Genomic DNA, 14,697 nt, shown 5'->3' with positions numbered 1-14,697 from the left:
TTTTGAACAACTTGCTATTTATAATTAGAAATACTTTCTAAGAATGATTCATCAGATTAACTGGGCTTTTGCTGGGTAAACCTATTCTTAAAATGATTTATATGTTGTTCTACAAGGCCACAGAAATAGAAATAGCAAATTGGTAAAAGAGCCTCCAGTATCTGGGCCGTGACACAGAGAACTGTGGCAGCAGGTACCCCAGATTTGCCTTTCCTGTGTGGCTTGATGGTCAGACTTGTGGCTTCTTTAGACTCCCTGTGTTCTTAACCTTTACAACATGAAATTAAGATTGATGGCGATGAAATAGTATTTTTTTGACTGGGTATTTGTTGCACCTTTCTGGTCTGACTTTCTGTGTTCTAGTTTCCCCTTATTGTCTGCTTTCATTTGTTTAAAGTTCTGTAGGGTAATCTGTGGTCTAATTCCCATTTGGCCTATATGAGTGCATTAAATGTTCCTGGGCCTGTTAAAATGGTGTATTTGCATTTCCCTGCCAGGAGGTTGTGCTATAAACAATGGGGTTGAGACATCAGCATGAGCCGGGGGATGAAATTTTATTTTAAAATCTGAAATGCTGTGTAAGCATTTAAGGTACGAATCAGTAATTGTTTCACAACAGCTCCCATTAGATATGGTTTATTTGTAGTCCATCCTCTTTTCAAGGATCCAGGGGAGTGTTAACACACTAAAGAGACTGCATATCATTTACATTTTTAAACCAGCATTAAAGGAAAATGACGATAACTTTTAAGAGTTCTAAATATTGGAAGAGGTTTTTATGCTTTTGTCCCTGGAGAAAACACGGTTTTAATTTTTCACTTGAAAATAAGAAAAAAAAATCCTTCCTACTTTGATTAAGGATTTGAATAATTCTGAAACAGAAATACGTTTTAAAAAAAAAAAAGTCTGGTTCTAAGATTGAGAGCTCTCTTCTCCCCCTTAATGAATTCAGTAAAATACAAACTCTAAAAAAATCATCTGTCTAATTTGAGATTCGAGATCATGAAATTCTGTCTAAATATTTTGTTTTAACTTCTAAGCTCATTATGGTTTCTTTGTGTTAACTTGTATTAAAATCTGTCAGCTATGACTGGTCTCATAAGCACAGTCAGCGGACCAGAATAAGTTAATTATTTACTTGTGTCACTAGTGCTCTTCATCTAATGAAATGCACAGCTGTGTTAGATCTGCAGTTGGATGTGTAGCTTCCATTGTTCCGCAAGTCAGCAGAGGGTAGAAGCCGCAATGATGGAGAGCCCTCAGTTCTTTCTGCTGTTCTGGCTTTCTGTGTCGATTTCATGGATCTTTTATCATTCACTTTCACACAAAACAAACAACACAGGCCTGTCTGCTATGGGAACCATCTTGGCATATAAAAGGGTTTTCAGAGCCTAAAGCAATTTTAAGTTAGCTAAGATTTAATTTTTGGCTTACAGGTGCCCTTGATTCAGATGTGGCTAAAGCAGTTCCTATAACGGAACGAAAAAATCTGAAAGCTCTTTATATAAACAATATATTTTTAAATTGCAGTGTCAGAAAAGGGCTGATAAGAAAGTAACTTGCCAAGAAAGGAAGCTCTTTACCAAATATTAATCAGATTTCAAGCAGAGTTATTAGAGATTCAGATTCCAGGGGAGGGAATATTGCTTTCATTTTAATAACAAAATAAAGTTGAGTTAAACTCGTCAGCTATAACTGAGAACGCAAAATGCAAATCATCTCTCCTTACCCTCCCCCAGCTTAAGTGTGTCGTGCTTCCATGGTGTGTTTCTGTACCTCCTGCACCTCACTCCCACCTTCTCTTGTTGGGAGTGAACAGGCAGCTTCCTTTTGAGCAGACGCCGGCTTCCCCCTGTGAACTGCCACTGAAGGGGTGCCGAGGCTTTTCTCTGGTTTTGTTTTTAAGGGATGTAGCTGAACCCTCCATCTCCTCACCAGCCAAAGTGGCATTCTCACCCAAGCACGTCCCAGGACCGGCCTCTTTAAGGAATTGCCAGTTTTAACATTTTGTTCACTGCTAAACAATGTTGTTGTCGGTGCACCTAGATTTACAATTTGATCTCTTTCAGAGTAGATTTCCCAGTAGCCCTAGTGTTTTGTCAGATAATTTCAGTGTGGACAAGATGGATTTTTGGAGGGAAGAAAGGAGAGGCACACAGTCTGCTTGATTTAAATTCTAACACATTGTTGCTGAGTTTGAAATAAAGTGAACTGAATGTTTCTGTGCTTGATGTAAAAGAGCATATGTTCTTTATAATAAACAGTATAATTTCAACCAAAAAGCCAATTGAAGTACGTTCATGCTCTAGAATTCAACTCCATAAATCTAATTACCATATTGTTGGCAGCCACTAGAAATCCGAATATTGATAATGGATGTTAAATGGGCACATGGCACTCTTTTTCTTTAGACTTCAGCTCTTGGTGATTATACCACATTACAAAAATTTTATTTTAAAATAATTTGAGTAATTATGTAGAAATCAAACTGAGGAAGGAAACATTTCTTTGAGAGTAGTTTCTTTTCAATAGGTACAGATGGTTGATAATTTTGTATACAAGAGAAAAGGAATTTTATCTTACTAAATATAAAAGCATTTTTTCTTGGTCCAATGCCATACACTAGTTTTCTAATTCTGAATTATGTAGATTGTGGTTAGCAATTTAAATTATACTCCTATATCCCTCCTACCAAGAAAAAGAAATCAGGAATTAAAAACTATTTAAGAAACAAAATTCCCTACAGGTTAGAATAATATTTAGGGAGTGATAAAGTACAGCTAATTTAGGAGACTGTCGGTAGATTGCAAAAAGTTGGTGAGTTTTTGTTTTATTTTCATTCTTAGAATTCCATTCCTAATTCTAGCTTTTTTGTCCAAGAATAATTTGGTGTTTAATTTTCGTGTTCAATTTTATAACTTCAATCAGAGGTCACTTTTCTAATGTGCTGTAAGCTATAGGAATTAAAATTCCTTCAGGCAGTTTAGCCTCGGCCAGGAAAGCCCTGGCAGAAACCAGCCAACCAGCCAGGGCTCGGCAGCCAGTAAGTAGGCCTGTTAGCACACTAGCCACACACGAGTAGTCCTTGTCACAGTTTTAAAACCGCAGTTCAGACACACCCCTCGCTCAATCAGTTCTATGTTTGGTAGTCAGAGAACTTGCATTCCTGTGATTTGGGTACAGTTTGTAGCCAGTCATGAACTGGCTGGGGAGGAGTGAAATTGCTGCTGACTTGCAGTTTCAGGGAACTTGACAGGGCCGGGCCCAGTGAAGTGGCTGCTCTTCCATCTCCGCAGCATGAGAGGTGGGGCAAAGCAGCCTGACAGCACCATTGGGTGTCATGCCAGCAGGCTGGTCTACAGGCTTTCTGCAGGGACAGTCGTTTGGCAACTGTTTGTCTAGAAGGATTGTTGGAAATTGCTTTTGTTGCTCTTGATTGAGTCCATGGTAAAGGTTTGAGAGCAATGGAAATAGAGATGGCAGCGGGGAGATCCCAATTAAGTACGGTAATGATAATTCTTCCTTTCTGCCGACTTGCTTTACATAGCATGAATTCTTCTCTCTACCAGGTGTTTGTGGCTTGATCGTCCCTCAAGAAGACATGCCATTTTGTGATTCTGGCATTTGTCCGGACATCATAATGAATCCACATGGCTTCCCATCTCGAATGACGGTCAGTACGTTTTTCAGAGGCGCTGCTTTTAAGGAAGAAGGCAGGCAGTTGGTTTGTAGTGAGCGGAGGAGATGGGACCCTGAAACTGATTTTTAGAAAGGGCTCCTTGACCTCTTGCCAAATAAATAGGTTCCTAGACCCTGACAGTGGTGGACTGATATCCTCTGCAGAGGGAGTGGGGAGAGATCTGCCCTTCCCTTCAGGAGCAGTCTTCTGAACAGTGAACTCACCCCCTCAGCAGAAGAACCCCTTACATCAAACCTAATGCATCTCCCTTTCTGTGGTTACTGTTTTGTCATCCTGGCTCCACCACCTACCATTTATGGGACTTGAAAGTTGCTTAACCCTTCCGTACTTCAGTTTCCTCATATCTAAAGTGAAGGAGATGATGGTACCTATCCCACAGGGGTTTTGGAGGCATAAACTTAGATCACATGTCAAGCTTTTCTGACAGTCTGTTGCACAGTAAGAGAGGGATAAACATTTGCTATTATTAATTTATAACTCATTAATAGTTGTAGTCTTATAATCTTTGGGGAAAATAGGCCACAGCTAAATAAACAAACAGAATTCCTATACTACATTCCTGGGGCTCACTTAATTTGTTCACATCCCACAGGTGGGGAAGTTAATTGAACTGTTGGCAGGCAAGGCCGGCGTGTTAGACGGCAGGTTCCACTATGGCACTGCATTTGGAGGCAGTAAAGTGAAGGATGTGTGTGAAGACCTTGTTCGCCACGGTTATAACTACTTGGGGAAAGACTATGTCACATCTGGCATCACAGGGTGAGTGAGTGTTTAGACATTTTAAAGAAAAAGTATGATTTTATTAAAGTAAAAGTATGATAAGATAAAAGAGCCTTTAAGATACATAGTTTTTCTCTTTTAAGTAATCTGATACAAGAAAATCCAGATTTATGATGGAGGTGCTAGCTAATGCTATGGTGACAATCATTTTGCAGTATGTAAGTGTATCACATCAACACATTGTACACCTTACACAATGTTATATGTCAATTATATCTCAATAAAACTAGGGGAGGAAGAGAAAAGAAAGTCCAAATTTAGAAAACTGATAAATTGTTTTGTTGGTGAGGTGATCATTTAAAAAGAAGAAAAGATCTAATTTACCAAAACAGGATTTCAATGTAACTTTTAAAGAACACAGAAGTTGTGTGTAATGCAAAATCTCTTAACCATTGGCTTTTCTCTGCATTTCTATGATTAATGTCAGATACTTAGTGCTCTGACAGATAGCCTGAGGCCTCATATTTGCACATTCATTCACTAATGATGTGTTAAACACCTAACATGTGCTAGGTACTAGGTATATAGCACTGAACAAAATAGATGTGATCCCTGACCTGTGGAGCTGACCACTGAGATTTGTTACTAGACATTAAAAAATAAGACAAAAGGTAGCTTCTCAGCAGGGCCTACCCTGACTACTTACTTTAAAACTACAGCTCAGTATTGCCCATTTCCTGCTTTATTTTTCTATGTAGCATTCGTCATTATCAAGTATACTATGTAATAATACTATATGGTATCATTACCTGTCTCCCTGACAAGAACCAGGACATAGCCTCCATGAGAGCAGGGCTCGTCTGTTTTGTTTACTGTTTTATTTCCAGTGTCTGGCACAAGGTCTGACATACAGCAGGCACTCCATAATATTTGGTGAATAAGGGAATGAAAACATATAAATAAAAATATAAATAGCTCTCACCGAAATGAAGACAAGGAATAGGTTAGAAGATCCCTGTGAGGAGGCGAATATTTCAGTGAGGATATGAAGGATGGGAAGAGACCTTTTGAAGAGTGTTTCCTGCAGAGGAAACACATGTTGAACAAACACACACCTTATAAGGGACAGAGCTTGGTAAGTTCAGGGAACCAGCAGAGCCCAAACTGGCTGCTGTGCAGGGAAGAGGCAGTGGCTGCAGCCTGAGGGGAGGCTGGAGAGCGGGTCACACAGGCAGAGTGTGGGTCTTCCTGGTACCCTGGGAGAAACAGATGTCCCTGAAATTATCGAGAATGACAGGGTTTTGAAACTTGACTCATACATGGGTTTAAAGAATCAAATCAGTTGCTTAAATTAAGACACCTGTATTTTATGCCAGATAAAACTCTCGGACATAGTGTTTATACTGTTTTCTGAGGTTTTAAACTGCTTGAACGTAAGGGAATCTCAGCACGGGGAAGCGCGTGTGAGAACACAGAGTTGATTTTAGTGCTGCAAATTGAGTATCCAGATGTGATTTAAATGGTCAAAGTCTAATCTGTTAAAAGTACTGATTGCTTTCTGAAATGACCTATCCAGACTGTAATGATACAGATGGATGTCTTTAGGTATATCACAGTTGAGAAGTTACAGAAAATCGCATTACAGGAAAAAAGTGATACTCCATTTCAGAAATGACTCAGTGAAGTAGCTAAGGTCTTTTTCAAAGAACACAGTTGTCATTGCTAAACTGATCATGTTAGTCTTTGCTTCTCATCCAGAAAGAATGCAGAAGTTGACCAGAATGTGTGCAAAACCAAAAAATCAATTTGGTGGGCCTTCTAAACATAATTTTACTGGAAGATTTGGTTGAGTTATGTTTTGCTTCTATAGACAGCTGTAGGCTATGTCTCCACCACCCTCGCCTAGGCCCCCAGACAAGTGTTTTCATTTCTTTGCCATTTATCTCGGTGGCAAGGTTTAAGAGACACTAGTTTAGCTTGTTAGTTGAAAGTTCCACGAAGGGCTCACAAATGTCACCTGCCAACTTTCATCCCTTGTCACGTTTTTGAGCATAGCTAGGAGGAAAAATGGCATATGCATATGGCTTTAATCACTTGATGGAGGGGCATTAGGTGACAGAGTTCTAGAAATTCTGCCACGAGCAGCCATACAATACAGGAATAGAATCATATATTATTAAAGCTGATCTGACTCCCTTGTTGTACAACTAAGAAAACCGAGATAAAGAGATCATGCAGTTACCTCATGACAGAGCTGTGGGACAAGAAAGGGTCTCCTGACACCCTGTCCTTTGTGCCTTCCACTCTGTCTTCCAAGAATCTGGTTGTACTTCAGGCATCGGAAGGGTTTGATAGCTGCACAAGCCTTTGCTAATGGTACTTAAAGTGCTTAAAGTGTGATAAGGGGTGTACCAAGCAAGCAGGTCAGATGTTTTGATGTCCTTTCTGCCGTGTCTGTTGCTTCCTTTGCTCTTTCCACTATGGGATCTGCTGTGGCCCAAATTTACTTGGCTCAAGACTGGCCAGCGTGGCAGGAGGAGCACTAGATTTGCATCACTGTACCACTCACCAGCTCTTATTTAACCCTCTGTGCCTATTTGTTTTCTTAAAAATAGGGAAAACAGTCCCTCCCTCCCTGGATTGTTGTATGGATTAAGTCCTGGGTCAGTGGCACATGGTGGATGCTGCCTTTCTTCTGAGGAAGGAAATTCTGGGGCAGTTAAAAAAATTTTAAAGGCATCAATCTTCTGGCTACTCTTGCTCTAAACCGAAGAAAAAAGCTTTCCACTCTCAGAGCACTTAAATATTTACTTCCTTTTTAAACTCTTACTACAGTTTTTCTAAAGGTTCACTGAGTCAGCTGTGTAACAGACATTTACCGAGTACAGCTGTGTGCCAGGCAGGGTCATTAGCGCAGGGGCCACAGCGACAAGGAGACAAAGTGCTTATCCTGCAGAGATTACTTCTTGTGGCGAAGACAGGTGATAATCAGAGAAATAACAAGTGCATACTTTAATAACAAATGGTGACAAGTGCTGTAAAGAAAATAAGAAAAAAAGAATTGAGACAGTGTGTTGCTACTGGGATGCTGGGGTGGGAGGAAAACTTCTTCACAACCTGTTTAAATTTTTCTATCTTTCTTTTTTTTTTACTTTTTTTTTTAACTGAATGAAAGAGTCTTTACATTCTGTAGTGCTTTACAATTTTTGGAAGTTTCACACACACGATTTCATATACTCCCATAATAACCCTTTTTTTCCCTACCCTTATCTTACCCCTCCTCCCTTTCCTCTCCCCACTAGTAACCACTAGTTTGTTCTCTGTATCAGTGAGTCTGCTTCTTTTTTGTTTTACTCACTAGTTTGTTGTATTTTGTAGATTCCACATATAAGTGATATCATACAGTATTTGTCTTTCTGTGTCTGACTTATTTCACCTAACGTAATACCCTCCAAATCCATCCATGTTGCTGCAGATGGCAAGATCTCATTCTTTTTTATGACTGAGTAGTATTCCATTGTGTATTTATATATATCACATCTTTTTTATCCATTCATTTGATGGACACTTTAGTTGCTTCCATACCTTGGCAATTGTAAATAACTAAAAAATTTTGTATGGAAACAGGAGACTCCAAATAGCCAAAACAGTCTTGAGAAAGAAGAATCATGCTCCCTGACTTGAGACTATACTACAAAGCTACAGTAATCAAAACACTGTGGTACTGGCACGTAAACAGCCACATAGATCAATGGAACAGAATTGAGAGCCCAGGAATAAACTCACACACTTGTGGTCAGTTAATCTATGACAAAGGAGGCAAGAATATACAATGGAGAAAAGATAGTCTCTTCAATAAGTGGTGCTGGGAAAACTGGACAGCTACATGTAAAAGAATGAAATTAGAACATTCTCTAACACCATATCCAAAAGTAAACTAAAAATGAATTAAAGACTTAAAGGTAAGACCGGATACCATAAAACTTCTAGAGGAAAACATAGTCAGAGCACTCTGACATAAATCACAGCAATATTTTGGGGGGATCTGTCTCTAAAAGCAAAAGAAACAAAAGCAAAAATAAACAATAGGGACCTAATTAAACTGAAAAGCTTTTGCATAGTAAAGGAAACCATTGACAAATTGAAAAGACGACTACTGACCAAATGATATGACTGATAAGATGTTAGTATCCAAAATAGGTAAACAACTCAACATCAAAAAACCAGATAACCTGATTGAAAAATGGGCAGGAGAACTGAACAGACATTTCTCTAAAAAGGAAATGCAGATGGCCAACAGGCCCATGAAAAGATGCTGAACATCACTAATCATCAGGAAAATGCAAATCAAAGTGAGAGTGAGATATCACTTCACACCTATCAGAATGACTATCATCAAAAAGAATACAAATAACAAAGCTGGCAAGGATGTGGAGAAAAGGGAACCCTTGTACACTGTTGATGGGAATGTAAGTTAGTGCAGCTGCTGTGGAAAACAGTATGGAGGTTTCTCAAAACACTAAAAACAGAACTACCATATGACTCAGCAAGTCTCCTCCTGGGCATATATTCAAAAAAACCAGAAACACTAATTTGGAAAGATACGTGCACCTTGCATCAATGGTACTTTTTTATATTTTCATTTCTAACGTTTTTGTTCACTGTAGACTGAAAATCTTCTTTCCCATTCATTTAGTGATAATCCTGTTCATACACAAATCACGGCCTGCCAGTGATGAGTCCTAGAAAAAGCTGTCTCTTGTTAGCCCAAACTTAGTTTCTTAACCTAAAACTCTGACCTGTCTTTCAGGGAGCCCTTAGAAGCATACATCTATTTTGGCCCCGTGTACTATCAGAAACTGAAACACATGGTGCTAGATAAGATGCACGCCCGGGCCCGGGGACCACGAGCTGTCCTTACCAGGTAAGAGAAAAGCATTTATAATGTGGTCAAGTCGATCTTTCATCTCTTGGGTATAGCAATAGGCAGGAGTCAAAATTTGGGATGTTAGGCATCAACAAAAATGACATATATCTGATTAACATGAAAAAAATAGCAACCAATTAAAATCAATTCATAGACACAAGAGCAAGCCCATCATAGGTCTTGCCAGTAGTCTCCTGACAGTCCTTTACTGTGTACCAGTTTACAAATATGGTCCCATTCAAAAAGGTTCATTTATAGGAATGTAGATACACTTTACACGCACACATATTGATACACCTGCATGCTCCCATGTGTATACAGAAGACACATACGTAATGTTATTCAGTAGCCCAAGCCACAACTATCATTTTTAAAAACTGTTACTGGAGCATAAGGCGCGTGTATTTGCATGCTTATTTGAATAAGCTCTGGGAGGTTTGGGTTCACATGTGCCCCATTGGCCAGTGTTTCTTCAGTTTCAAGCATAGTGTCTGTGTGTTGGTGAATGGATATAATTGTTGGGAAAGGGAATTATAAATACTAAGTTTCACATGTTCTTAGTACTACATTTTATAGTTGGAGAAGCATAGTCTAGGACAGTGGTTCTCAACTGGGGCGATTTTTTAATGTCTAAAGACATTTTGAGATGTCACAACTTGGGGGGTGGGGAGGAAGCTACTGCATCTAGTGGGTGGCGGCCAGGGATGCTGCTAAACATCCTGCAATGCACAGGACAGCCCTCACCACAGAGGGTTACCCAGCTCAATATGGCAGCAATGCCGAGGCTGCCAGAGAGTTTGGCCCAATGGAGCCAGGTAGACAGAGATGTGAACTCATCTCCATCATGTAGCACTTCCAGGTGCCTTGGAGAGATGGCTTAGCTTCTCTTAGCTTCGGTTTTTCTCATATATGAAGAGAAGAGAATAATACCCACTTTTCAGCGGGCTAGTGAATGTCAGATGTTTGAACATAGAATGTACACAGTGTTGATCCATGGGAGAGGCTCAGCATACATGCAGTTCCCTGCCCACTTTCCCTGGCACTGCCTGGGTGTTGCAGTACAGGGGCAGGGGGCAGAGGATGAAGCAGCTAGTGTTTGGGTTTTTTTAAAACCAGGGGAGAGGTATAGATGACTTAATTCCTTGACCATGTGAAACTGAGCAAATGCACATGCCTGTTGAAAAGACAGGCATACGTGTGCTTAAAATTGCAGAAGAGGGAAGAGAAGCTGAGATTCTTAAGGCAGTAATGACCTCAGTAATGAGACCCTACCTGCGTTAGGAGCATCTTTCCCTGAGTGCCATCCCCTTTAGAACTTCCATTTCAATTACAACATCCAAAATTATTTCAGAGTAACATTTCAAAATATGTTTCCTATTTTTCTTGCTTTGTTGTATAAAAAAGTTACTACTTTAGAATTCGTTTCGTGTATTCCATATGAATCTGCCTGGAGTGTATTTGTCTGTAGTCATGGATCTCAGTTGGTTAAAATCCAAGTTTGGGGTTCTGCCCACATGTGATCTGACCACCTTTACTTGTCTGGTGACCACAGGTGTAGGGATCCCCCTACTCCCACCCCAGATAAAAACATGTAGATGTTGTACTCAGTTATGAAGTGTCCACTACAGTGTGTTTATTTTGTAAGTTTTTCATATGTCAATTTTCTTTCAGCAGATAATCTACAACTTAAGTTGATTTCCCACTGTAACTTTCCACAACAACAAATATCAAAAGATGCTGTGGAATAAAGCAAGCAATAGGTTTATGGCCCACTCCTCCCTCTCAGACTCCCTGTAAGAACTGTCACTCCAAAATCAGCCAACCAAGGAGCTCCCTTTTTTTTCTTTTTTTCTTTTCTTTTTTCTTTTCTTTTCTTTTCTTTTCTTTTCTTTTCTTTTCTTTTCTTTTCTTTTCTTTTCTTTTTTCTCTTCTCTTCTCTTCTCTTCTCTTCTCTTCTCTTCTCTTCTCTTCTCTTCTCTTCCTTTCATCAGAACCTAGATGGGGTTGCCTGAGTTGTTTCAGAATCCCTTAATTGTACCTACATCTCTGGATCTTGGATTCTTACCCTTTTAAGATATTGTCAAGCCCAGCAGATACATAAACCACAGAGTGTCCATTCAGGGGGACTAATAGCTTCTCGGTTGTCATACAAGGAAGGAAGGACCTGAATGGGACAGACACAACTTTCCCAGCCTCTGGGGAGCCTCCCACCTGCCTTAGTTACACTGTTCTTCCAGATGATTCCTGATCTATTCTAAATTTTATAAAAGTCTGCTTCTTTCCCTATTTAATTTACTTCTTAATAATAAAGTTCCTTCCTGGAGCCCTGGCAGTAACTGCTGGGGGACCTGGGTTTCTTCCATAGTCCATTCTGCTTGGTTTTTCTGCTTTTAAATAATAGAGAACTCAGACATCTTTGAAAACACTCAAAAGACGTTCTACCCTGATTTGAGGACTGTACTATCCTGATAATAATGATAGAGATGGTGATAGTAATGCTAGCACTGCTGTTTTATATGATTATATATTCATTTATTATTGCATCATATAATATTATGTAATTACTACTTCCAACTAATATAGCAACTCCTAGTGTTACATCTCTTCTCATTTAAGGCTCTTTGGGATGGGTATTCTTACATGTCTTTTACAATGAGGCTGAGAGGCTGAGCAGCATGCTTTTGGTCACTGTCTAAAAGCACTTTGAATCCACTTGAGCCCTGCTCTAAAGCCCTGTGCTCTTATCCAGCACGTGATGTTGCTTTTTTTGGTTTAATATAGTAATGACACATTTGTCTAACTTGTTGTTTCAAAGGCAACCCACTGAAGGTCGATCTCGTGATGGTGGTTTGCGTCTTGGAGAAATGGAACGTGACTGTTTAATCGGTTATGGAGCCAGTATGCTTTTGCTAGAGAGACTAATGATTTCAAGTGATGCCTTTGAGGTTGATGTCTGTGGGCAGTGCGGACTTCTGGGGTACTCTGGCTGGTAAGTGGATACCACATGTCTCTCGTACCACATCCTTTGCCTCTTAAATCACTGTCCGGGGATTGACCCTGGATCACACCACATACTCGCCAGTCTTCGCCATCCAGGCATTCCTGGAATTCGGAATTTTATATGTACATGCTTAGTTTGTCTACCTAATGTTCTGCTTTCTACGACTGCTAGAGTTTAAACTCCCAGGGAATACAGGTTTTATCTTCTTTTTAAAGAAGCATCTCAAGTACCTTTTATAACACAATTTACCTATAAAGATACTAGCAGATTCATTGTTAGATGTCAGAATTACAGCATATTTTAACTAGAAACTTTTTATGAAGATTGTGTTGAATGCTCGCTTTTAAACTCGGACCCAAAAAGCCAGGTATGTTGCCCTAGATCTTATAGTAAATTGGTGACAGAGCCAGGACCTTGTCTGTACTCTCTCTGCTTTACACTTGGACTGTGAATTCCACGAAGACAGAGTCATTGTCTGTCTCAGTCATTCACTCAACAAACAGTAAGAATCTGCTAAGTGCCAGACACTGTTCTAGGCCCCAGAAATACAGGGGTGAATAAGACAGATGAATGGCTGCTTACAGGGAGCTTATCTTCTAGTTCATTCTAATTACATTCTGTCTTGTTTACCCCTGCTTTTCCAGCCTGGGACTTGGTAGATGCTAAATAAAATATAATTGCTAAATGATACTGACCCTGCATATGGATGATTGCCAATAGGTAAATTATGTAACTCATAAAGTTTTTAAGTTCTGTGTAGAGTTCAGTAGATAAAAAAGCCAGCTTAAAAGATGATGCTACATATTTCTTGTTGGTGTTTGTGTAGTTAGATCCCCTTTCCTTATTGTAATGGTTCACTCTACCACCAAAGAGCAGCCACTCTGCTTAGGGTTAGTCATTATCTGGAGCCCTGAAATACCCCTGTAGGAAGGAGGGCTGGTAGTTCCCTAGTTTCTTCTTACTTTTCTGCTAGAAATGAGGTCCAACAAGATATAAGGCAGTTGCTGCAGGGACAGGGAACAGCCCCAGCTCCCTCATCAGCCCTCACTCAACCTCTCAGAGCCCCTTTTCTCTGGGCAAGGGTGAGGGTGCATCCTCCGAAGGACAGAGTTAGGCCCAGATGAGCATTCATGGCTAGAGTTTGAGAAATACAAGGGCTACCTTTTTCCCACCGAGTCTCCCATCAAAGCCTCCTTCCAGAGAGAGCCCCAACTTTTTGCCCTCCTAAGCTACCAGTCTTCATGGTGAATAAAGCAGATCAAAAGCCAGAATGAGTAGGATTCTTAGAACACAGTATATACCTTGCTCATTAAATGACAAAACCTTTTAGCCAATTATTTTATGATTTTTGGTGTAAAAGAGTTGATTAGACTTGTCTGTGAAATCATTTCATTTTAAAAACTAACACAAGAGGTGCCATTTGCAGTTCGTTCCTTTCATGAGGTTGCAGAGATAGGGTGACGTTATTCTATGCATTAGCCTGGCTTTTTCTTATATCAGTGACACGGGGCGGGGAGGTTGCTTCAATTCTGAGATGTCTATTTGTCTTTTGAAATGCATATTGAGTTTGCTTTTTATTGTCCTGGCTGTGTAACAACAACAAAAGTGTAATAGGAAGATGCCTGGAACCTAATTTCACTATGCTTAGATCTTCAAATTTGGCACAAGGATTTTTAAATAATTTACTTTGAAAAGATGGTTCAGAGAAGTCATTTTATTAAGAATAAGGATCAGAAAACTTCAAAGAGTTTCCTTTTCTTCTCCATCTTCCCCACATTCCCTCCTGTGCCCCCGCCCCCCAACCAAAGAAGAAAGAGAGAGAGAAAGGCAGAAAGAGAAATAGAAAAAATAAAGCAGAACACCAGCTTTACTTATGCACTTTGAAAACCTTCCCCTCTCTTCCGCTGAATACTCAGGGAAACTCAGTGTAAGCAGTAATTGATCTCAGCGTTATTCTGTTAAATTCATATCTCCTTTCCTGCTTCGTTTCTGTCTCATTTAGAGATCATCTGATGGCAGTGCCTGATTTTGAAGCTCATGTGTTCAATGTGTATTGTATTTGAAATCCTTTGAAAGAGGACTAAATCAGGTTACACGGTTTAAGGGTCTTTACTGTAATTAAACAGGCCTGGATATACTGTATGTCTGATTTTGAGTGGCCTACTTATACCCTTGTTGCCAACAGAAAAAAATTCCTAATCCAGTCTGGTAGTCTAGCAGCCTCCTCGTGCTGCTTCCTGGCAGAGGAGCGTAATGATGCTGTCATTTTCCCGTCGTTACCTGATCGTGTGTGCTGGGTTGTGTGGGAGGGAGCACGGGCGTTTGTTGGAGGAAGTCGCTCTTTAATGA

The 14,697-nt window shown here is 39.9% G+C and overlaps 1 protein-coding gene across 5 annotated transcripts in view; it reads left to right on the top strand.

Annotated features, from left to right (window-relative positions):
* The window catches only part of POLR3B (RNA polymerase III subunit B), a 105,331-nt gene that overhangs the window by 87,609 nt on the left and 3,025 nt on the right, over positions 1-14,697 (top strand). For all 5 annotated transcript variants that reach the window (XM_010970465.3, XM_045506960.2, XM_045506961.2 and 2 more), the window contains 4 exons: positions 3,570-3,673; positions 4,293-4,459; positions 9,231-9,344; positions 12,163-12,336. In XM_010970465.3, the coding sequence (XP_010968767.1) occupies positions 3,570-3,673; positions 4,293-4,459; positions 9,231-9,344; positions 12,163-12,336 (559 nt within the window). The remainder of the gene's footprint in view (positions 1-3,569; positions 3,674-4,292; positions 4,460-9,230; positions 9,345-12,162; positions 12,337-14,697) is intronic.

The sequence above is a fragment of the Camelus bactrianus genome, chromosome 12 (assembly GCF_048773025.1).
Source record: "Camelus bactrianus isolate YW-2024 breed Bactrian camel chromosome 12, ASM4877302v1, whole genome shotgun sequence".
Taxonomy (NCBI): Eukaryota; Metazoa; Chordata; class Mammalia; order Artiodactyla; family Camelidae; genus Camelus; species Camelus bactrianus.
The sequence above is the reverse complement of the archived record's forward strand: the minus strand, read 5'-3'. Positions and strand labels throughout refer to the sequence as shown.